Here is a 23,791-nt window from a genome sequence, read left to right as displayed (position 1 = left end):
CATCGTGACAACGTTACCCGAGTATTGTTGCTGACCATGTCCATCCATTTATGACCACTGGTGTCTACTTCCAGCAGAAAAACTCAGCAAGTCATAAAGCGTGAATCATCTCAAACTGGTTTCTTGAACATGACAATGAGTTCACTGTACTCAAATAGCCTCCACAGTCACCAGATCAGTTTGCATTATGGATGTTCAGTCAACAATTCTGCAGCAACTGCGTGATGCTGTCATGACAATACGGACCAAAATATCTGAGGAATATTTCCAGTACATTGATGAATCTTTGCCACAAAGGATTAAATTAGTTCTAAAGGAAAAAGGGGGTTGAACCCAGAACTAATAAAGTGGCTGGTGAGTGTAATTGTACAGTGAACTGTAATATTTAGTCAGAAACTTTCATGACCTTCTGATTAGAACTTTGAACATTTTAAACTGAGCTCAGATTTGCCAAGATTGTCACAAGTCTAAAATCAGATCCCAATATGTTTATCAACTAAATCTTTTATTTATCCAATTTCCCTAGATCAAATTATCTGCATTATTAACATGGATTGTGCATTGTGTAGTATTAAATTTATTTTTCAGAAATTAATATTATCTAAAGGTCTCTTTCAAAATATATATTGTTTATTATATATTTAGCTATCTAAAGAGTTTTAAATTACTTAAATGATTATATTATATTAAAGTGTTTAAAAATTGTAATTAATTTTCCACAGTTGAAACTGTAGATTTTTTATGTTATATTATTCATTCATTCATTGATTTTCTTGTCGGTTTAGTCCCTTTGTTAATTCGGGATCGCCACAGATGAATGAACCGCCAACTTATTCAGAACGTTTTTTACGCAGTGAATGCCCTTCCAGCCGCAACCCATCTCTGGGAAACATTCACACACAAATTCACACACACACTCATACACTACGGACAATTTTAGCTTACCCAATACTCCTGTACCGCATGTCTTTGGACTGTGGGGGAAACCGGAGCACCCGGAGGAAACCCACGCAAAGGCAGGGAGAACATGCAAACTCCATACAGAAACGCAAACTAAGACAAGGTTCGAACCAGCTACCCAGCGACCTTCTTGCTGTGAGGCGACAGCACTACCTACAGCGCCATTATATTATATTATATTGTATTATGTTATATTATATTATATTATATTATATTATATTATATTATATTATATTATATTATATTATATTATATTATATTATATTATATTATATTAATTATATTATATTTTGGTAACAATTTACAATACGTTTTGGATTGTTAATTGCATACTTATCATGGGAAAAAAATTCTAAAATATGTATTAGTATTATTATTTAATGTTAGTCTCAATATTTTATAATACATTATTACATTTGTTAGCATTAGTTTAATATTTAATTTAGCTAATATGAATATGAACATTTAAATGATCTGACATGAATTAAGATCAATATACAGTGGTAGTTCACTCAAAAACAAAAGTTTACTCACTATTTACTCTTCCTCAAGCAAGTTATTTTATTCAGTTGAGCCCAAAAGAAGATATCCATAACAGGAAAAACGCATATTATACGTCCATGGTTACAGGTTTCCAGTTTTCTTCAGAATATATTGTGTTCAACAGAGGAAATAAACTCATAAATCTTTGAAACAAGGGAGGAAATGATTATGGACTCTAGCTAGATCCTTACCATAATGTGTTGTTTGTAAATTACTTTTGTCTATTAAAAGAATATATGTATCATTATATTATTACAATAAATAACATTTTTCAGTAATGAAGATGTATGTATTTTGTAAATTTGATCATATACCCTTTTCTTTTTTTTTGTGTGTGTAATATAATAATTCTATGATCGATAATAGTACACTTACTGTAAGTATTATCTACCCTAAGACTTTCCCGAAGAATATCTGAAGAGCCAGAGTTAATATTTCACTATAGCATAACCAGAAAAAAGTCTCCCGAGCCTTTAAAGGAGCAACATCAGAGCAAGCGCATGTTCCTCTGGGTGTCTATAATCAGTCATCTCTTCATGAACTCATCTCACTGAACCTGCCACACGCTGTACAGCAGACATTACTGTGCCTTGCTGGATCTCCATTGAGCCTCTGCCACTCCCTTTCCTCTCTCCTCCCTTTTCCTCTTCTCTTCCTTCCACATTCTTTTGAAGACTTTTTCTTCCTCTCTCCAGAAAGTCACTTCAGAGAGCTGCTTGTGTACTCGTGTTCTCTCTCTCTCTCTGTGTATCGCTCTCTCTCTTTCTCTCTCTCTCTCCTCCTCCTCCTCTCTCTCTCTCTCTCTCTCTCACTGGTGTGTGTGTGCCTCAGTCGATCTCCGCTGCTCAGTTCATCATGTTGGCTGGAGAATGCTGCGTGCGGCAGCGCTCTCTCTCCTGCCCTGGCGCGGGACGCATCTGTCCCACCCGCCGCAGCTGAGCACCCTCACAGAAGAGGACGAGCCGGAGCGACACAAGCAGCAGGACGAGGACGACGAGGAGGTCTCAGGGGTCCAGCAAGACCCTATGTTCCAACAGACCGCTTACCTGCTGGAGGGTCCCGAGGACATGGGGGTGTCGTCCTGCGGGCTGAAGTCTCCAGATTGGGTCTACGAGTCCTACTACCGAATGAGCCAGCAGCATCCACTCATCGTGTTCCTGTTGCTCATCGTGATGGGAGCGTGCCTGGCACTGCTCGCCGTGTTTTTCGCCTCTGGGCTGGTGAGTCCGTCTACACTTTTGGTACTTTTCTGTGTTTGTTGGAGCATGGTGCTTGTTAAAGGGATAGTTCACCACCCCAAATTAGAAATTGATTTATTTACTATTTATTCCATCAAGTGGTTTTAAAGCTTTGTGAGTTTCTTTTTTCTGTTGAACAGAAGATTAGATATTTTAAAGGAAGCAGACAAACTAATCATTGACTTCTGTACTGTGAAAAAAAAAAAAGATTTTTGGATTTACTCATTTGTTTTAAGGTAAGTGGTTACAGACAATTTGCACAAGCTAAATTTAAACAAACAAATTAAGTTGAGTATTACTATATTTTATTTGTTTGTTTAAATTCAGCCCATATACTGTAAATTAAGAATCTTTTTTTAGTATACTATTGGTTTTTTTCTACTATGGAAGTCAAATGGCACTTTTTAAAATATCTTCTTTTGTGTTCAACAGAAGGAAGAAACTCATAAAGGTTTGTGACGTGATTGATGAGTACATTTCTGTTTTGGATGAACTGTCTGTTTAAGTTAGGAGATCTTGGTTGGTTCTGCTGTAGGGGTATTAAGTTGTGACTCAACAGTTGAATTTAAAATCACAGCTTTACCTCATGTTCTGTAGATTTGGTCATACAGATGAAGTCAGAATTATTAGCAGCCCCTGTTTATTTTTTTCACTAATTTCTGTTTAACAGAGAGATTTTTTTCAACACAATTCTAAACATGATAGTTTTAAAAACTCATCTCTAATAACTAATTTATTTTATCTTTGCCATGATGACAGTAAATAATATTTGATTAGATATTTTCAAGACACTTCGATACAGCTTAAAGTGACATTCAAAGGCTTAACAACTAGGTTAATTTAGTTAACTAGGCAGGTTAGGGTAATTAGGCAAGTTATTGTATAATGATGGTTTGTTCTGTGACTATCGAAAAAAATAGCTTAAAGGGGCTAATAATTTTGACTTTAAAATGTTTTTAAAGCCAAAATAAAACAAGTCTTTCTCCCGAAGATAAAAAATATCAGACCTACTGTGAAAATCTCCTTGCTCAGTTAAACATCATTTAGGAAATATTAAAAAAAACAAAAAAAACAAGGGGGCTTATAAATCTGATTTTAACTGTATATTGTACAATCTATATTATTATATTATATTATATTATATTATATTATATTATATTATATTATATTATATTATATTATATTATATTATATTTATATTATATACAGTGCTCAGCATATTTAAGTACACCCCTCACAAATCTCTCTTTTTAAATTCATATTTTTAATTGGAAGCTATACAATATTATATTTGTGCATTTACATTAGATTAGCCAGTACTGAAGCCGATTCTGGAGATTATCTAACAAAATAACTTACGATAACGCTCCAAAAACTATAGTACACCCAAATGTATATGTTATAGAAAAACATTAAGTAGAAATTAAAAGAATCAAGAGAAGTAAAAAAAATGTTAACGTGTTGAAATTTTTTGGGTTGTTTTTTTTTATATTTTGCTTGAATTTAATTGTATTAAATATTATTTGAAAAAAAAATCTGTTTAATAAATCTGTTTTGTTTAAATGCACCAAAAATACGTTGCCTGTATTCACTGAGAAATGGATCAAAATATAAATTTTTAAAATGGGCTGTACTCAATTATGCTGAGCACTGTATATCATTTTTTAAAATAAAAACCTATCAATTAGTAATTTTAGATCAACATTATTAGCTTTCTTTATAAATTCATATTTTTTTTTCTCAATTGGCTACAGAAAAAAAACTATCTATTGACTTGTCCATAGTTGGCCTAATTAATCTAATAAAGCCTTTAAAGTGCACTTTAAGCAAAATACTAGTATCTTGAGAGAAAAAAAAAGTAAAATATGATGTACTTTTCCCAGAGATGAGTTGCGGCTGGAAGAGCATCCACTGCGTAAAAACATGCTGGATAAGTTGGCGGTTCATTCCGCTGTGGCGACCTCGGATTAATAAGGGGAATAAGCATGAAAATGAAAATGAAAATTATGTACTGTCATTATGGCAAAGACAAAAGAAATTAGTTGATAATATTATTATGTTTAACAACATGTTGAAACAAAAACTTATATTCATTTAACATTACTTGGGAAATGTTTAAACAAAGAATTAAAATTTAACAGAATTTTTTTCAACTATATGTCATGGTTCATTAATAAACTAAACAAGCACATCTTGTGGTGAAGGTCAGAGGACATTGAAATTATTTACAGAGGACAACCTCACTCGTGCAGATAAGCGTCTTTTTTTAACTAGCGTTTCAGCAAAAATCATATTAGGGAGGGATAGACAATTATTCATGTTTTATCATTCTTAGTCCAACCACCAACCAATAAACAGAAAAAGGTCCATCTCAGTATTTACTAAGCATTTGTCTTGTTTCTACAAAATGACAAAGGAATCAATTCAAAAAATTCAGTTGATTAGAAATTCTTTACTTCACTATGTTTATAATGCACAATTATGAGGATATTTGCAGTTGAAAGTCACTGTTTGTTTGGATATCTTTGTCATTTACTCCCCTTCATGTTGCTTTAAGCCAGATTTTGTTTCCCTGTAAAACACAAAGCAAGAGATGCTTTTTTAAAGACTTATGCTTCTGAAAACGAAAACATTGTAAAATCATTTCTAGTCATTTTGTAAAAGATGTAATATAAGTCAATATTTGAGAGATTTCAGTTCTTTTGAATTAGTTTTCAGTTAATAGTTTGAATCAATTCACAAAATGAGTTTGATTCTTATTAATGATTCTTTCAGTTCACCATGGTAAATAGGTCACAAGTCGGAAATATTATTAGTAAATAAGGACTTTCTCGTACCAGGATGTCATATGACTTCTGTGGAAACTTTTGTCCGTCTTTAAGATCAAAAGCTTCAGAATTCATTCATTGTAATGGTATACCTTCAGAACTTCTTCAGAAGAATGACAGTCAGAGGTTTGCGATTCTCAATGGTGAGTAAATGATTCATTTTAGGGTGAACTTCTCCAGAATAATGACAGTCTGAGGTTTAGAATTCCATGAGGGTGAGTAAATGATTCATTTTAGGGTGAACTATCCCTTTAAAATGTTTTTGTTTTGTTCCTATTTTAAGAGGCTAGTCATTTTCCTCTCTCGTCCCACAGTTGTGGTTGTGGCAGCGCTGCAGAAATGGGGTTTTGGTCAATGAGAGATGCTGTGTGTGTGTGTGTGTGTGTGTGTGTGTGTGTGTGTGTGTGTGTGTGTGTGTGTGTGTGTGTGTGTGTGTGTGTGTGTGTGTGTGTGTGTGTGTGGGTCTTTTTCTCTCAGTGGCAGATTGTGTGAATCTCTCTGGTGAAAGAGCCGCTTCTGAGAGCTGCACTTCTGCAACCCTCATTTTCACCTGCTGTTTCACTCGTTCTCTCTCTGACTCTCTTTCTCTCTCACCAGATGCTCAGTTGTCTGTGTTTATGTGTAATGGGTTTGTAGATTATTGCAGTCGCTGCGCTTGGACTGCTCTGTAAACCCTGTTGCCGCAAGGCAATAAAGTAATTTTTTTGGCACAATCTAATGTGGTAAACTTGACCATTTCATTGGAGTCAACTAGATGTCAGAAACCTGTAACTACGATTTGGAACTAAAACCCAAAGTATTTACGCATCAGTCTCTATTAGAGATGTGCAAATCTTATGGGCCAGTCAGAAAGAATCTAAATAAAATATAGATTAGATCGTAAAATAACAACAAATAATAATAATAAAATAAAAACGCAGATTTATGTGGAATGATTTGGAGGTTATATTAACTAATACATAACCGAATAACTTTTAACCTTTTATTTAAGGTGTACAATGCATATTCAAATCCAATGCAAACCATCTATTTGGTAACCAAAGCTATAGTAGGTCTATTATATAGTTACTCAATGAGAGAAAATATTTTATTACAAACCATTGGGCATAAATAATGTAAAGATTTACATATTGTTAAACAACATTACTGAAATTAATCTAAACATTTTATTAATCTATATTTACACACATTTACATAATGAATTGTTTGAATGATGGGCTTAAACGGTGGGAGTTTTCTGTAGGTTTCTATGGTTTGTGTTTAAACTGACCATATTGGATGTATTTTAATAGACAATATGTACACAGAACATACTGTAGTTGGCAGAAGCAGTGACATGCTCATTGTTTGCCTTTTAAAAAACTTCAGATATAATTAAATAAGTAAAATAAAAGATATGTTAAATAAATATGGGAAGACTAAACTTGATCAGTGGATCAAATTATTTGGCAAAAAAGCTATCTTCTGTGGTAACAATTTTTCATTATGGCTGTGAAAAAAAAATATTTGGCTACAATTAATATTGTAATTATTTTATATTATGATTACTTATGGACTTTGGGAAATCAGTTGGATTTATTGAACAACACAGTGAGAGTAAATTCTCCTATAGATCCTATAAAAAATATTCAGATTAGGGATGGGTGATGTGGACAGATACGCATACTGTATCAGTAATAATTATTTTAAAAATCTAGTTATTTAAAAATGTTCTGCTGCATCAATGAAACATCCTCAAATTTGTTCTGTGTGGATAATAACATTATCATTATAGATCTACAATGAAATTGCAAATATTTCCTTTGTGAGGCTTTTAAGACTGATTTATACTTCTGCGTCAAGCAAACATATATGCTCCATGCAGCCTGCGCACAATCGCATAGCCATCGCTGACGCTTACCTCTTAAAAAAATGTAACTACACGTTGCAACGTTGCTAATCGCAAACTCTGTGATTAGTTGGCTTGGTAGTGGTGACAAGCATGGGCAGTGCTGAGAGCTGCGAGTCTGATGGAGTGAGTGTTTACAAGTCATGTAAAGGAGCTTCAGATGGAGACGTTTGAATTGTGTTTAACTTATGATTAAAGTTGTTGCACATGCACTGGTTCCATGGGTCACGGCAATCACACGACGCAGAAGTATAAACCAGACTTTACTTGTGTCCCAACCAGCAGGCACAGGATATCAACTTGACGTCCAATTGATGTTGTACCCCAGCGTTGTGGGGACTTTGCATTTTGTTTGGAAATGAAAATCGAGTTGATGTCAGAAACCATTGTCGGGTCAACATCAATGTTCAACATTCAACCTAAAATCAACCAAATATCAACATCTAATGATTTTTCAGCTTGACGTTGTGTGAACGTTACCATTATAACATTATCAGACGCTGGATTTTGGTTGACTTACCCGATGATAAATGTCAGTATTTGACTTCAATATGGTGTTAGTTTAAGATGTTGGCTCAATGTTGGATTTTAGTCACTCTCCAACACAACCTAAAATGAAGTTGTTATTGGACATCAAAATAATGTTGTCCTTAAACATTGGCTAGACATTGAATTTTGGCCACCTGATGTCACAACCTAAAGGCTGATTTATACTTCTGCATCGATTGATCGGCGTGACCCACATTTATACTTCTTCATGCTGTTAGTGTTGCTCTGAGATAACACTTCTGAAACTGTAGCAGAAACTCAAAGAAACTTGGTGTCGAGTTTCTTTGAGGGTATTTAGTTTTTTTTTTTTTTTTTGAACGCTACAAGTAGCTAAAACTCGCTCATTCAAAGGCGCGAACTGGCTGACGTGCAACAAATTTAATCTTAAGGTAAACACAAAGTTTCCATCTGAAGCTCCTTGACAAGACTTGGCACTTGTAAACACTCGCTCTATTGAGCTTGTAGCTCTCAGCACCGCCCACACACAGTACAAAGTCGACCAATTACAGAGCTTGCGCTATGGCTCGTTGCAATGTGTAGTTAAAGTTTTTGAAAGGTGCGTGTCCGCGTCGATGTCAGCCATGGCGAGGGCTTTGCGACCCCACAAAGTCTGCACCAGAGCATATGCGTGCACTTGACGCAGAAGTAGAAATCAGCCTTAAATCTAACCTACATGTAATATTAACATCTTATAATGTGTGCCTGCTAGGAAACATCTTTCTCAACGCAATCTCATGGCAATTTGTAACTTTTTGATTTAGTGGCTAATTTGTATGAATTCGTGTGATCAAATTCGTACAATTTAGTACGATTTGCTCATCACCCAATGATGGTTGGGTTTTGGGGTGGTGTTGGGTGCCACGTCTTCTTTTTAAAATCATACATATTCAAATGACTGAACTTGAGTTAGCCACTAAACTGACAAAGCGTAAAATACTTACGTTTTCTCGTGAGCTCAGGCTGTCATTCTTTCATGCTCAGAAATGTATATATATGCTGGTCAGATTTTGTGATCATTGCTAAACCACCACATGATTATTGCACAGCCTCAATAGGGGTTTCCTAAATAGCAGACCATGATCCAGTTCCAGACTCTGGCTTGGTTCCAACTGGACTGAAATATATATTGACAACAGTTGCAGCATTTTATTGTTTCCACAGTTTGAAGTGAGTGAGCAGAATATTAAACCAATGGAGCTTTACACACCACAAGTGCTCAGGGTTGTTTATGGTAATGATCTTTTGGCGCTGTATCCTCTAATATTTATTTCTGGATCCAAACACGCTTCATTCAAGCCCTATCTGCTTTGTGCGTCTTGATTCGCTCCCTGACTGAGGACATGAAGTGCTACAAGAGCTGCATATGACACTGTTAATTTAGCAACAGTTGTAAAAATACAGCGAGAGCAGCAAAACATAATCATACATTTTCTAGAACGCGGCAGGGAATGAAAAATGTAATTTATTTTGTCACACTTTAGTTTAGATCACAATTCACAGTATTAACAAACCCTTTACTAACACTAATAGCTAAATAAATGACTAATTAGCAGTTAATTAATAGTAAGATAGATGTGAGGTTTAGGATTTGAGTAGGATTAGGGATGCAGAATAAAATTGTGCATTATCTACTAATGAACAGTTAATATAGCAACAGTAAGCAGGTAATAAGCCAGTAATTAACATCATGAATTTTGACCTAAATTTAAGTGTTACTAGCTTAGACTGTTTAAATAAATAATAACTTTATAATATTAACTTTAATATAATTTTTTCATTTACATTAAGATTAAACAGCATGTTAAGAGCATTTCATAATAAATAGTACTAACATTTGGGTGAGGGGAATCCAAGTATAGAGACTGGAACTCTTGGAGCTTGCTAAATACTATGTATGCGATTTATTGTATATTGTACAGTACAAGATCGTACAGTGCGTATTGTAGTACACTACAATAAAGTGTATATTGTGTATTAAATGCATACAGATAAAGCTCACAGAATATAAAATGAACATAAATTACAATATAGGCATATTATTTTCATAAGTTCTCCATTGTAATGGATTTGCAGCCAAATGCAGCAATTGAAAGACAAAGCAGAAGTATGCAATAATCAACCCAGGCTCTTTCTGAAAACCTACCCCATATACAATTCTGATGAGCGCCAAATATGTCTCAGGAGCTGTTTTTTTGCCGTATTTATTTTCACGAATCCACCAGAGGCCGCTGTGTACGCTTTTTCAGATCTCAATCGATTTGACTTGCACACCCACTTCCCTAAACCCAACCGACAGTTTTAAAAAGCAATGCCAAAAAAGAAAAGCCCTCGCCTGATTTTTATCACAATTAAAGATTTTACCACATTCTCACCCTGTTATTTACTTGTTTATTTAGTTTTTTGGCTTCTGTTTGTGTCTTACCAACTTTCTGGAACTTCGCCGGACTCGAACCCAATCATTGTAGTCAACTACTCTCTGCATCTCAACTCTGCCGACGTACATAGTTAGCTAATTAGACAAACTGGTAACAGCGGGAAAGCCGTCCACACTGAGGAAAGCAGTATGGTATGGTAGCGAAAAGGTATGGCATCATACCGCCCTGTAGCGTTCGTTTTATAAACAAAATGGAGCTATGTGTACTTCTGTGTGCTTTGTGGCTGTGCATCAAGACGACGACAAGGTTTGTTTGAGCCCAGTTCGACCATGGCACGTTATTATATGTATATATAATTCCACTGTAATCTCTCGGCTGTGTATTTTAAACATGGCTGCTCTTTTGTTTTCATTCTGGCTTGTTGTGTAAGCGAATGACGTATCTCTGTAAACCAATAGCGTTCAGCTGCGGGTCTAGCTCCACCTTTTGGTACCCTTTCCCCGTGTTTGGTACCCTTTCGAAAGGGTGCCGAAAAAGTGGTATGGTACGGTAAGGTATGGTACGCCTTTTGACAGTGGAAACGGCCATAAAACCGAACTGTACCGTACTGTACCACTCAGTGGAAACGGGCCATAACATAAACTGTACTTTAGTTTTTAACTGTGTTGCAGTACACAAATTGAATAATCCAATGTAAAATAAAACTATCTTTTTAAGCTACTAATGTTTAAATTTACTTGGAATGTTTACAAAGTAGCCACTTTCACACTTATAGATTTTTCTAGAAAAATAACAGTATTTTACCGTAAAGAGATCTTGTCTGAACAAGCCCATTTTTAACTACCAGGCAAATATCTATCAATTTACTGTCACACCCCTGGTTTGATCACGCCGCCTTTGTTTATGTTGTCATGTCATTAGCACGCGTGGATGTTTTGTTTTGGTCTGTCACCTTGTGCTCAACGTAATATTCCTCCCTCCCCCTTGTTACCTTATTTTACTATTATCATGATTTAATTAATCTCACCTGGATTCAGTTATGCTCCTTCCCCTATTTAGTTCCCTCTCGTGTGTCATCCTGTGTCAGATCGTTGTGTGTCAGTCCGTGTAAACAGTCTTCCGAGTTGTCTCTCCAGTCCTGTCGTGTTGGTTGGTGTTATCCCTTCCAGTTGTGTCTCGCCTGGCCGTCATCTTACTTCTAGCGCTCTGTCCTTCTTGTGTGTGTTCCATTTTGGCTCATATCCCTCTGTTCTCAGGCACCGTCATCCCCTCCGCACTGAGTTCTCCGACATCACCTGCCGTCCGACTTCCCCTCTCCCTCGCTCGCTCTCGTCGGTCACATCTAAAACAGCCGGGCCATAGTGCGCCCTCTACCGGAGGAGTTTGTAAGGACATTCTTTTCTCATTATATTTTTGCTGTCTTAACCCCGGCCTTTTTGTTGTTTTTTCTCCTTGTGTGCAGCGCGCCACTGGCCGAGAGACTCTGTTTTTTGACCCTCGGAAATTTTTATTTTTCTCTTTTCAAACCCGGTAACGGAGGAGGTCCTAAAGACTATTTATTTGATCTTTTTGGATTTTTGTGTTATTTTTTGGCTGTTATTTTGTGGCCCTGACTACAGTCTTTGCTGTTCATTAAAATCTTTAATTTGAACCTGCATTTGTGTCCTTCCAGTCCCATTCCTGACAGTACGATCTGACCAGAGAATGGACGCAGCGGGTTCAGACACGGTCAGAACTGCAGTCACCCAGCAAGGTGCACTCTTAGGCCAGCATGAGGCTAGATTAACCAACACCACCAGGGAGGTGGAATTCCTGGCCAATCAAGTGGCAGAGCTAACTGCACTCGTCCAGGACCTACAGCATGAGGCAGCCCAGGGGGGTCCTCTCCGTCATCATGATCCGGAGCCCCGTTGCAACAACCCTCCACCCTACAACGGAGACCCTAATTCCTGTAGAGCCTTCTTGTCTCAGTGTGCAGTGGTTTTCACCTTACAACCACGCACTTATGCATCTGAGGAATCTAAAGTGGCGTTTGTATTGACCCTCCTCACCGGTAAAGCTCGCGACTGGGGAACGTCAGTGTGAGAGACTAGAGCCCCTTGCTGTGCTTCGTTTGAAGACTTTCGCCAAGAAATGGTGAGATTATTTGACCGATCAGTCCGGGGCCAGGAAGCAGCGGACCAGCTGGCACGCCTACGCCAGGCAGGACAATCCGTTACTGAATATGCCATCGCCTTCAAGACTCTAGCGGCCTCCTGTGACTTGAACGAGGGCGCGTGCAGGTCTATGTTCCGCGCCGGGTTACAGGATGACATTCAGGACGAGCTGGCCACACAGGATCTTCCCCAGGACCTTGATGACCTAGTTAACATGGCCCTGCGGATTGAGGGACGTCTCCATCGTCGTCGTCAGCGTCTAACGGTTCGCCCCCCATGGAGAGTGGAGGATTCCCGTCCAGTCTTGGCTGCAGAAGCATCTGGTTTTGCTCCAATGGATCCGGAGCCCATGCAAGTAGGGCGTCTTCGTCTTACCCCACTACAGAGACAGCAACGCTTCGTCCAGGGACTCTGCCTTTACTGTGGGAAGCCTGGACATTTTGCTGTAGCCTGCCCACTCAAACGTCAAGCCTCACCAGTGAAGAGGGGGATACTGGTGAGCACTACCCCTTTCCTACACTCTTCCTCCCGCACTCTTCTTCCTGTTTCTGTACACTTCAGTGATTCCTCTAATTCTTGTTCAGCCCTGGTTGACTCGGGGGCTGAAGGAAATTTTATGGACTCCTCCCTAGCTGCTTTGTGGGGAATTCCTGCTATCCCTCTTCCTGATCCTATCCCTGCTCGCTCCCTCAACGGCTCCCTTATAACCACTGTTTCCCATTCTACCCCTCCTATTAACCTGACTGTTTCAGGCAATCATCACGAGGTGACCACTCTGTTGCTTCTGGATTCCCCGAGTGCCTCCATAGTGTTGGGGCACCCGTGGTTAGTAAAGCATGGTCCTCATGTTGATTGGTCTGGTAATGCCATTTTATCTTGGAGCCAGTATTGTTTGTCTTCTTGTCTGGGCAGTGCCCCTTTTCCTGTTTCTGTGTCCTCTGTGTTACAGGCAGAGGCTGCTGATCTGACTGGGGTCCCGGTGGAGTACCACGGCCTGCGCCAGGTGTTTAACAAGTCCCGGGCCACTTCCTTGCCGCCTCACAGACCATACGATTGTGCCATCGAGCTCCTCCCAGGCACTTCTCCGCCTAAGGGACACTTGTTTTCCCTTTCTGGTCCAGAGAGAGAGGCTATGGACAGGTACATTAATGAATCCCTTAAAACCGGTCTCATCCGACCCTCCTCGTCTCCTGCAGGTGCTGGATTCTTCTTTGTTAAGAAGAAGGATGGCTCCCTGCGTCCATGCATTGATTATCGAGGGCTCAACGACATTACCGTTAAAAACAGGTACCCCCTACCTCTCATGTCGTCTGCTTTTGAGCTGTTGCAGGGAGCCAAGGTTTTCACCAAACTTGACCTCAGGAATGCCTACCATCTTGTCCGCATACGTGAGGGGGATGAGTGGAAGACAGCCTTTAACACCCCTACGGGACACTTTGAATACCGGGTCTTACCGTTCGGTCTGACCAACGCCCCGGCTGTCTTTCAGGCCCTGGTTAATGATGTGTTGAGAGACATGGTTAATCGTTTTGTCTTTGTGTATCTCGATGATATTTTGATCTTTTCCCCGTGCCTGCAGATACATATTCAACACGTACGCCAGGTGCTACAACGGTTGTTGGAGAACCAACTTTATGTCAAGGCGGAGAAGTGCGTTTTCCATGCCCAGTCAATTCCGTTTCTGGGGTTCATCATCTCAGCGGGAGAGATCCAGGCAGATCCCTGTAAGATAAGGGCTGTTGCCGAGTGGCCAACCCCTGACTCTTGCAAAGCTCTGCAGCGGTTCCTGGGCTTTGCAAACTTTTACCGGCGATTCATCAGGAACTTTGGCCAGATTGCTGCACCTTTAACAGCACTCACCTCTCCCAAGGTATGGTTCAAGTGGAATAGTGATGCACAGGAGGCCTTTGATGAATTGAAGTCCCGTTTTGTCTCTGCTCCTGTCTTGTCCATTCCAGATCCTGAACAACAATTTATTGTTGAGGTGGATGCATCTGATGTCGGGGTAGGCGCAGTTCTATCTCAGAGGTCTTGCCTGGACGGGAAAGTACATCCGTGTGCCTTCTTTTCCCACCGCCTAAACCCTTCGGAACGGAATTATGACGTAGGGAACCGAGAATTATTGGCAGTCAGGCTGGCTCTGGGGGAGTGGCGTCACTGGCTAGAAGGGGCAGCCCAACCTTTCCTGGTCTGGACGGATCACAAGAATCTCGAATATATCCGTTCGGCCAGGAGGCTGACCCCTCGACAGGCTCGCTGGGCCCTCTTCTTTGACCGCTTTAAATTTACCCTATCATTCAGACCTGGAACCAAGAATGTCAAGCCCGATGCCCTCTCCCGTCTCTTTGAGGTCCCAGGAAAGGAGAAATCGGTTGATGCCATTTTACCAAAAGAAATGGTGGTGGCGTCTATCTCCTGGGACATTGAGAGACGGGTGGAGAAGGCCATACAAAAGATCTCAGTTCCAGGGAGGGTCCCAGCGGGCCGTCTGTTTGTTCCAACCAGACTTCGCTCAGAGGTCATCCAGTGGGGACACTCGTCCAGGCTAGCCTGTCACCCAGGAGTGCGGAGATCGCTGGCTTTGATTCACCAACGATTCTGGTGGCCATCCATGGCCAAGGACGTCAGGCAGTTTGTGGCGGCTTGTTCTGTTTGTGCCCAGAACAAGACTTCTAATGCACCTCCCGTTGGTCTGCTTCGCCCCCTACCCATCCCGTCCCGCCCATGGTCACACGTGGCCCTTGATTTTGTCACTGGTCTCCCAGAATCTAAAGGAAACACCGTCATTCTCACGGTGGTGGACCGTTTCTCTAAATCAGTCCATTTCATTCCCCTCCCCAAACTTCCTTCAGCCAAGGAGACTGCGCAAGTGGTGATTGATCACGTATTCCGGATTCATGGTCTTCCGGTTAATGTGGTTTCTGACAGGGGTCCCCAGTTTGTCTCCCGCTTTTGGAAGGAGTTCTGTCGACAGATCGGGGCTTCTACGAGTCTGTCATCAGGATTCCATCCTCAGACCAACGGGCAGTCTGAACGAGCCAACCAGGATTTGGAACGAACTCTCCGCTGCCTGGCGTCCCACAATCCTAGCTCCTGGTGCCAACAACTGTCGTGGGTCGAGTACGCTCACAACTCTCTTCCGTCGTCAGCTACAGGTTTGTCCCCATTTGAGTGTTCAATTGGATTCCAACCCCCTTTGTTTCCCTCACAGGAACCTGAAGCTGCCGTTCCGTCTGCCCTAGCTTTCGTTCGGCGGTGTCGACGCACCTGGAGGAAAGCTAGGGAGGCCTTGGTCCGAGTTGGCAGACGAACCAAAGCAGCGGCCGACCAACACCGGACTCCTGCCCCTCATTACATTTGTGGTCAAAGAGTATGGCTCTCCACCAGGGACCTGCCTCTCAGGGTGCCTTCACGCAAGCTGGCCCCCAGGTTCATTGGTCCATATCAAATCACTAAAGTCTTGAGTCCGGTGGTGGTAAGGCTCAAGCTTCCCCCCAAGCTTGGTCGGGTACACCCTATTTTTCATGTATCTAGGGTTAAACCTGTGATGTATTCCCCCCTTGTCCCTTCTGCCCCTTCCCCCCCTCCCCCCCAACTAGTGGACGGCTTACCAGCCTACACAGTACGAAGGTTGCTTGATGTTAGACCCAGGGGCAGGGGTTTCCAGTATCTAGTGGACTGGGAGGGCTATGGTCCAGAGGAGAGGAGTTGGGTCCCAGCCCGGGACATACTTGATCAGGCGCTGGTCGAGGATTTCCATCGGCGACGAGGTAAGCCTCTCCCTGCAGCGCCTGGTGGCGCCCGTAGGGGGGGGGGGGTACTGTCACACCCCTGGTTTGATCACGCCGCCTTTGTTTATGTTGTCATGTCATTAGCACGCGTGGATGTTTTGTTTTGGTCTGTCACCTTGTGCTCAACGTAATATTCCTCCCTCCCCCTTGTTACCTTATTTTACTATTATCATGATTTAATTAATCTCACCTGGATTCAGTTATGCTCCTTCCCCTATTTAGTTCCCTCTCGTGTGTCATCCTGTGTCAGATCGTTGTGTGTCAGTCCGTGTAAACAGTCTTCCGAGTTGTCTCTCCAGTCCTGTCGTGTTGGTTGGTGTTATCCCTTCCAGTTGTGTCTCGCCTGGCCGTCATCTTACTTCTAGCGCTCTGTCCTTCTTGTGTGTGTTCCATTTTGGCTCATATCCCTCTGTTCTCAGGCACCGTCATCCCCTCCGCACTGAGTTCTCCGACATCACCTGCCGTCCGACTTCCCCTCTCCCTCGCTCGCTCTCGTCGGTCACATCTAAAACAGCCGGGCCATAGTGCGCCCTCTACCGGAGGAGTTTGTAAGGACATTCTTTTCTCATTATATTTTTGCTGTCTTAACCCCGGCCTTTTTGTTGTTTTTTCTCCTTGTGTGCAGCGCGCCACTGGCCGAGAGACTCTGTTTTTTGACCCTCGGAAATTTTTATTTTTCTCTTTTCAAACCTGGTAACGGAGGAGGTCCTAAAGACTATTTATTTGATCTTTTTGGATTTTTGTGTTATTTTTTGGCTGTTATTTTGTGGCCCTGACTACAGTCTTTGCTGTTCATTAAAATCTTTAATTTGAACCTGCATTTGTGTCCTTCCAGTCCCATTCCTGACATTTACTGGAATGAGAAGTTGCAACATACCAGTCATTTGCTGGAATTCTGCTGTGTGTTGTTAACCCAGAAGGAAAATTGCTAATATGCGCATGTACAAGTGTAGAACATGCTGAAGTAAGAGACGTCTACTAAGGGCCATTCAGAACAACCTGATGTCCATGAATGCATTTACTCTGCACTGCTTACAGAAATAAAAACCTTAGAATCTTTTGTCCAGACACATTTAGCTGCTGTTTATAAATCAGACAAAGCTTCTACTGTATATTCCTCCATAGTGCTAACTGTGGACTATATTTTCAATGAAATGCTTATGATATAACATTGTTAGTTCAGCGTTCATCTGTGTGAAGTGCATGCATGCAAAGGAGAGTGCGATTTTTGGGAGTCAGATTTTGTTAACACACTGCTGGCTCTTCTTTCCAAATAGGCTCTCTCAAGCTGCAGTACATACGCAAACACATCTCTCGACATAAAAATGGGTTCCATCCACATTTCTTTATCGGAGATGTTCAAAACCCTTTTCCATATTCACCGAATTGCCCTTGTCATTTGCACAGACCTCTGTGTAGCCAAAAGTGTAGACATAACTGTTTTGGTTTTTTTTTAAACTGCAGATAGCGCCTCTGCCTTTGGATGCTAACAACATTTTTATATAGTATTTTGATTCCTCTCTTAAATAAAAAATGCTGTATGAATGTGAAAGTTTAAAACAAAAGTTACAAGACTCTATTCATGTTCACAAATTCAAGCAAAATCATTTATAGAGCTCATTTTGAGCACATTTTTTCTGCAACAGGGTACAGTTCATCAACAATTAAATAACAATTAATATAATAGAGCAATTTTATGCAAATGTCTACCTTGCCATGAAAAAAAGGCTTTTTTACAAAAATAGTGAAACCCTTTCTAAGTTTTTGTGTAGACTGTAAAAATACTCGAAAATATCTGTCAATGTTCTCAAACAAATATATTTGATTTACCAAAGTCACACAAGTACCAATTTCACATCCATCACATCCATGAGGGAGAGACGTCGCATCCATAATGAAGCTTTTTTCCTCATAAATACAAAAATGTAAAATGAAAATAAAACTGCAGGGTTCCATACAATTCCTTAATTGTCCCAACATAAATTGATTAACTTAACTCAATTGTTTAAGTAGATTGAACATAAAACAAAAAAGTTATCCCCCAAATAACTCAAGAATTGTGTTGATTCAGCTCATTTTAAATCAGTAATTTGAAGAAGCAGCCAAATTTTTTTGGTGTGTATAGGGCCCAATCCCAATTCTATTTTTTTACCTCTTCCCCTTGGCCCTTGAAACACAGTGTGAAGGGAAAGGGCTTCAATTTTTACCCCTGAGAAATGGGACAGCACTAACATCTTCACATGTTATCATACAGCTGTAGTCAGAATTATTAGCCCCCTTTGATTTTTTTTTTTTCTTTTTTGAATATTTTCCAAATGATGTTTAACAGAGCAAGGAAATGTTCACAGTATGTCTGATAATATTTTTTCTTCTGGTGAAAGTTGTTAATTGCAGTTGTTTGGGGTTTTTTTTCAACCATTTTGAGGTAAAAAAAATTAGCGCCTTTAAGCAATATTTTTTTAAAGTCTGCAGAATAAACCATCGTTATACAATAACTTATTACCCTAACCTCCCTAGTTAATCTAATTAACCTAGTTAAGCCTTTAAATGTCACTTTAAGCGGTTTAGAAGTGTCTTGAAAAATATGTAGTAAAATATTATTTACTGTCATCATGGCAAAGATAAAATAAATCAGTTATTAGAGATGAGTTATTAAAACTATCCTGTTTAGAAATGTGTTCAAAAAAATGTTCTCTCTGTTAAACAGAAATTGGGGAAAAAAATAAACAGTAGGGCTAATAATTCTGACTTCAACTGTATGTCATCGCGAGCTCTTACTTCATATGAGATTGACGACGGTGACTGCTGTAGATATTCCAGTCGCGTTTTTTTTTGTTGTTTTTTTTGGTATTCATTTTCTGGAAATCACTGAAGGCATATATCATGTTGTAATAATAATAATAAGTTATTTTTATATCAAGCCTTTAAAACGTAATTCTCAAAGTGTTTTACACAAAAAGATGCGGATATAAAAACAGTTTAGGATAACAGTAAAATTTAATCATCAGATAAAACGTTTAAAATTGATAAAACATTCAAATATCTGGAAACATAAAACAAACCAAAACTGCACACTTCATGAGTAGGTGAGTGTGTGCTGCAGTTGTTCAAGTTTAGTTCAGTTACAGCAGGCTATCATGTACTGTTCGGTTCATCATTTGCTGAATCACGCATGCACAGTGTTATCGATTCACCGCTTCTCAAATCTGATCTCAGTGTACTGTTCTAATAACTGAATAACAGTATATTGGTTTATTTTGAGCCAGAGGGGGATATTAGACATGTTAAAAAGTAAGTCATTTGTGGATAAGTATGCTTCCTGGAGATGCAAATTCTTTCAAATTATTCAGTTCGATTTGGTGAACTAGTTCAACCGGTTCACTTAGAAGATCTGATTAAAAAGATTAATTCGCGATCACTAATGCAGAAATCAAACCCATTATTGGGCACACATGCGTTAAAGTAGTAATTTTAGGTCACTGTATTTAATGCTGTCACTGTGTGCTGCTGTCAGGTCCACTCGTGTTTGTCATGGGAGCAACAGCAAGGATGACTGGAAGAGGACCAGCTCGATCTGGCCAATGGCAGCAGAATTACAGACTCAGAGGTGCCATACAAGTCAAACACTTGGCAGTGCGAAGTAAATAGATTTACTTTTGAAGAGGCATGCAGTAAGATTATGTATTAAATACATTTACAAAAACAAAAATGAATGTTTTTGCTATAATTTTAACTAGTTTCAGTTAGTTTTGTATGTACACAATACATTCTCAATTAGTTCTAGTTTTTTCGAAAAACTAGTTTTTATTTTATTTTTTTCCGGGATCTGTAGAGCTGCGCATCGATGGATTTGCTCTTCAGTATTTGGACTCTCAGTAGTGATTATTAACTGAGAACTGAACTGAGCTAAACTGAACTTAACTTAAACTCTGAAAACTGAACTACACTGTTTCAATTTACTATGATCTTCTATGTAAAGCTGCTTTTACACAATCTACATTGTAAAAGCGTTATACAAATAAAGGTGAATTTAATTGAATAGGATGCTGAGAAAAATGTTCATTTTAGAAGAACATTTCAGATGGCATTTAGAGGTTTTTCATCTGAACTAAGTTACAGCAAATATAATTTTCCCTATGGGCTAAACATTCATCATTTACCATATGGTGGCTGATGTAATTAAATAAGTTCCATATTTACCTAAAGTTTATTTTGTAATTTAATTTAGAATGTAAGAGTTCAGGTTAGAAAAAATAAAGCACAACCCCGAAGAGAAATCACAAGCTGGATCATAATCACCTATTTTTAGACCATAGGGAGCTTAGTCAGTCTTATAATTTTCATTAGGACTGAGATCAAAAGCATGAACTAACAACTAAAGCTGAGCACATCGTCAACATACTAATTAAAGCATTGCCATAAAAACAGAACAAGTCTCATTTGATGACCTCAGTATTAATTAGTCAACCATCGGGCAACCAGTCAACTGTCATGACCATCCGAAGATCCCTATCTCTCAGCCGATAACATTTACTGGTCAGTGCACAGGGACCCATATCCTTCATTTACACGGAGCCTATGTATGTGTGTGTGTGTGTGGTACACGTCTCCCATCACGCTCCTGTGGTTTGACCGCGGGTATGTTGTTTTGAAACACTGAGGCTCTTATCTTGGAAACAGCAGTCTGTTTTACACAGACTGGCTTAATGGGGCCGAAAGAATGTCACGAAACACAAACTTTGCTTTATCGTTCTTTCTCTGTCCGCAGTGCCTTTTTGTTTCAGTTTAGGGCAGGAAGTTCTGCCTTCTCCTCTCTGAATGCTTATCTTGTTTTTTCATAGCAAATCTGTGTAAAGATTGCGGTGCAGCTGCACTGTCGTGAGAGATTAAAGACTGAGTGTCGGTGGTGTTGTTGTGCGATAACACGGCTGAAAACAAGAACAAAAGTGCACTCGATTGGAAAGCCACATTAATCAGGTGCAAGCCGTTGAGCGTTGGTTAATTAAAATAGTTTTAAAATTTAATAAAATTTCCTTTAAAAGTAGTAAACAGGAAACCGTAGAACATGGCCATTGCACACATTCTCCATATGCTGAAACTTTAGTGTTTTAATGTAAGAAAACGGGGCAGGGTGGACAGTGGGACAACAAATGCTGACTGCGGATTAAAACCTGGCAGGAGCGGGATTCAAAATTCAGTCCCACGCAGATCTCTAGTGTGGAGTTTGCATGTTCTCCACGTGTTCACATGGGTTTCCTCTGGGTGTTCCGGTTTCCCCTACAGTCCAAAGACATGCGGTACAGGTGAATTGGGTGGGCTAAATTGTTCGTAGTGTATGAGTGTGTATGGATTTTTCCCAGAGACGGATTGCAGCTGGAAGGGCATTCGCTGCGTAAAACATCTGCTGGATGAGTTGGTGGTTCATTCCGCTGTGGTGACCCCAGATTAAAAAAGGGACTAAGCCCAGAAGAAAATTAATGAATGAATATCAGAACAAACTAAAATACAAATCTATTCGCAAGTGAAAATATTCTGTTTTATAAAATGTTATTGATTATAATTATAAAACGAAGAAAAATGTGTGGTGACAAATAGTATTAACCTTCCAATAAATCCTGTAAAATGACCAAATATGTTAATATTTAGAGAATTATTTTGCAAACATGCTAGTTTATTACCCTTTTATAGTATATTTTAAGTAAAAACAACACTTAATGCTTAAAAACAGCACTAATTAATTATAGTTCAACATTTACTAATGCATTATTAAAATACATATATATTAGTAGATTCATCTGTTTTTCAATTCATCTTTATTTGTATAGCACTTTCACAATGAACATTGTGTCAAAGCAGCTTCACATAAAAGATTTTAGTAAACTGAAACAGTGTCAGTCCAGTTTTCAGTGTTGAAGTTCAGTTTAGTGGGGTTAAATATTCACTGCTGAGAGGTCAAACACTGAAGAGCAAATGCACTGTGAGTTAACAAGCTACCAATTAATAACTGTGGTTGGCGTGGTGGCTCAGTGGTTAGCGTTGTCGCCACACAGCAAGTTAGAGTCGCTGGTTCGAGTCCCTGCCAAATTTCTGTGTGGAGTTTGCACGTTCTGCCCGAGTTCACTTGGGTTTCCTCCGGGTGGTCCAGTTTCCCCCACAGTCCAAAGACATTCAGTATAGGTGAATTCGGTAAAGAAAATTGACTAAGTGTGTGTAAATGTAATAGCGTATGGGTGTTTTCCAGTACTGGATTGCAACTAGAAGAGTATTCACTGCATAAAACATATGCTAAAATAGTTAGCTGTTCATTTCGCGGTGACGACCCCTGGTAAATAAGGGACTAAGCCAAAGGAAAATGAATGAATGATTGAATAACTGTATTTTCATTAAGTTATGTTAACTCCCATGAATAAAAACTATAATTAATGTCTTGTTGATGTTAATAAATACCTGAACTAATACAAACTTATTGAAAAGTGTCACCGTTTTATTTCGTATAGCAGCTGGGAAGATGCAAAGGCATTGATTATTTTTTATATTTACTTTGTTTATATAAATTGTTTGTTTATTTATACATGTTAATGTCTGCATAAACCAGAAATTAATGTGCTTATAAATGAAATGGAATGTTAAACCGGGGGCAGGACCTCATCATTCCCTCATAGCGAACTAATGCTAACTGGGCTGTTACTCAAAATGCAGAACAAATACTCTTGTGTCAAACAAACTTTGATTGAAGATTACCAAAACAAACTTTTTTTTTTTCACTAACTTGCACAGAATAATTGTTCACCTAAAGAATAACTGTGCACTAGCCAAATAAACGTTTTGATTTCACATGGACTTTAAATATGATTTTCTTTTGTTAAGGATAATATATGATACTTATTTATTAAGTATCGAGTTTTTATTATATTATAATATAATCATTATAATATTATTATATTATGATATATTATAATAAAATAATATAATATTGAGCTTTACTATGATTTCTGATCATTTTGAAGAGTAATACAAATTAATTCTCAACAAGCTACATGCTTTCATTCATGTTTGATGTCTGACAAGAGTCACTCACAACATAATCATTACTGTTTTATTTATTTATTTTTCTGGCTGAAATTAGGACCTGATTGCATCTGGTTACTACATGCGTTCAAATGCATCTCTTGTCACCACTTCTGTTCGGATTTCATCAACCCTTCCATCTTATTTTTTCTTATACTTCATCACTTACACTTGTAGCACTCAGCGCGACATGCAAGTACTATTGATGCATGAATCGATGTTGCGGATCCTACAAGCGAACATGGAGACAAACATATGAACAAGATATGAGTGGCAAATACAATTTTGCCCATTTTGGTGCAGTGCAGTGAAGTATGAGTACATTGTTTTGGTGAAATGTTTTAGAAAAATCACGTTCACTCAATAGCCGAACATTGGTGTGGCTGTTTAAAAAT

General features: G+C 39.1%; 1 protein-coding gene across 9 annotated transcripts in view; it reads left to right on the top strand.

Annotated features, from left to right (window-relative positions):
- Positions 1-2,332: 2,332 nt before the first annotated feature.
- Positions 2,333-23,791, top strand: part of adcy2b (adenylate cyclase 2b (brain)) — a 167,750-nt gene continuing 146,291 nt past the window's right edge. For 8 of the 9 annotated variants that reach the window (XR_012394611.1, XR_012394614.1, XR_002456106.3 and 5 more), the window contains exon 1: positions 2,333-2,723. Coding sequence is in view for 2 of the 9 variants with exons in the window: in XM_005170038.5 (XP_005170095.1) it covers positions 2,373-2,723 (351 nt within the window). In the remaining 7 variants the exon portion in view is untranslated. The remainder of the gene's footprint in view (positions 2,724-23,791) is intronic. The other variant, NM_001099987.1, reaches the window with a different exon arrangement.

This window comes from Danio rerio, chromosome 19 (assembly GCF_049306965.1).
Source record: "Danio rerio strain Tuebingen ecotype United States chromosome 19, GRCz12tu, whole genome shotgun sequence".
NCBI lineage: Eukaryota > Metazoa > Chordata > Actinopteri > Cypriniformes > Danionidae > Danio > Danio rerio.
Note: the sequence above shows the minus strand (reverse complement) of the source record. Positions and strands in the feature narration are given on the sequence as shown.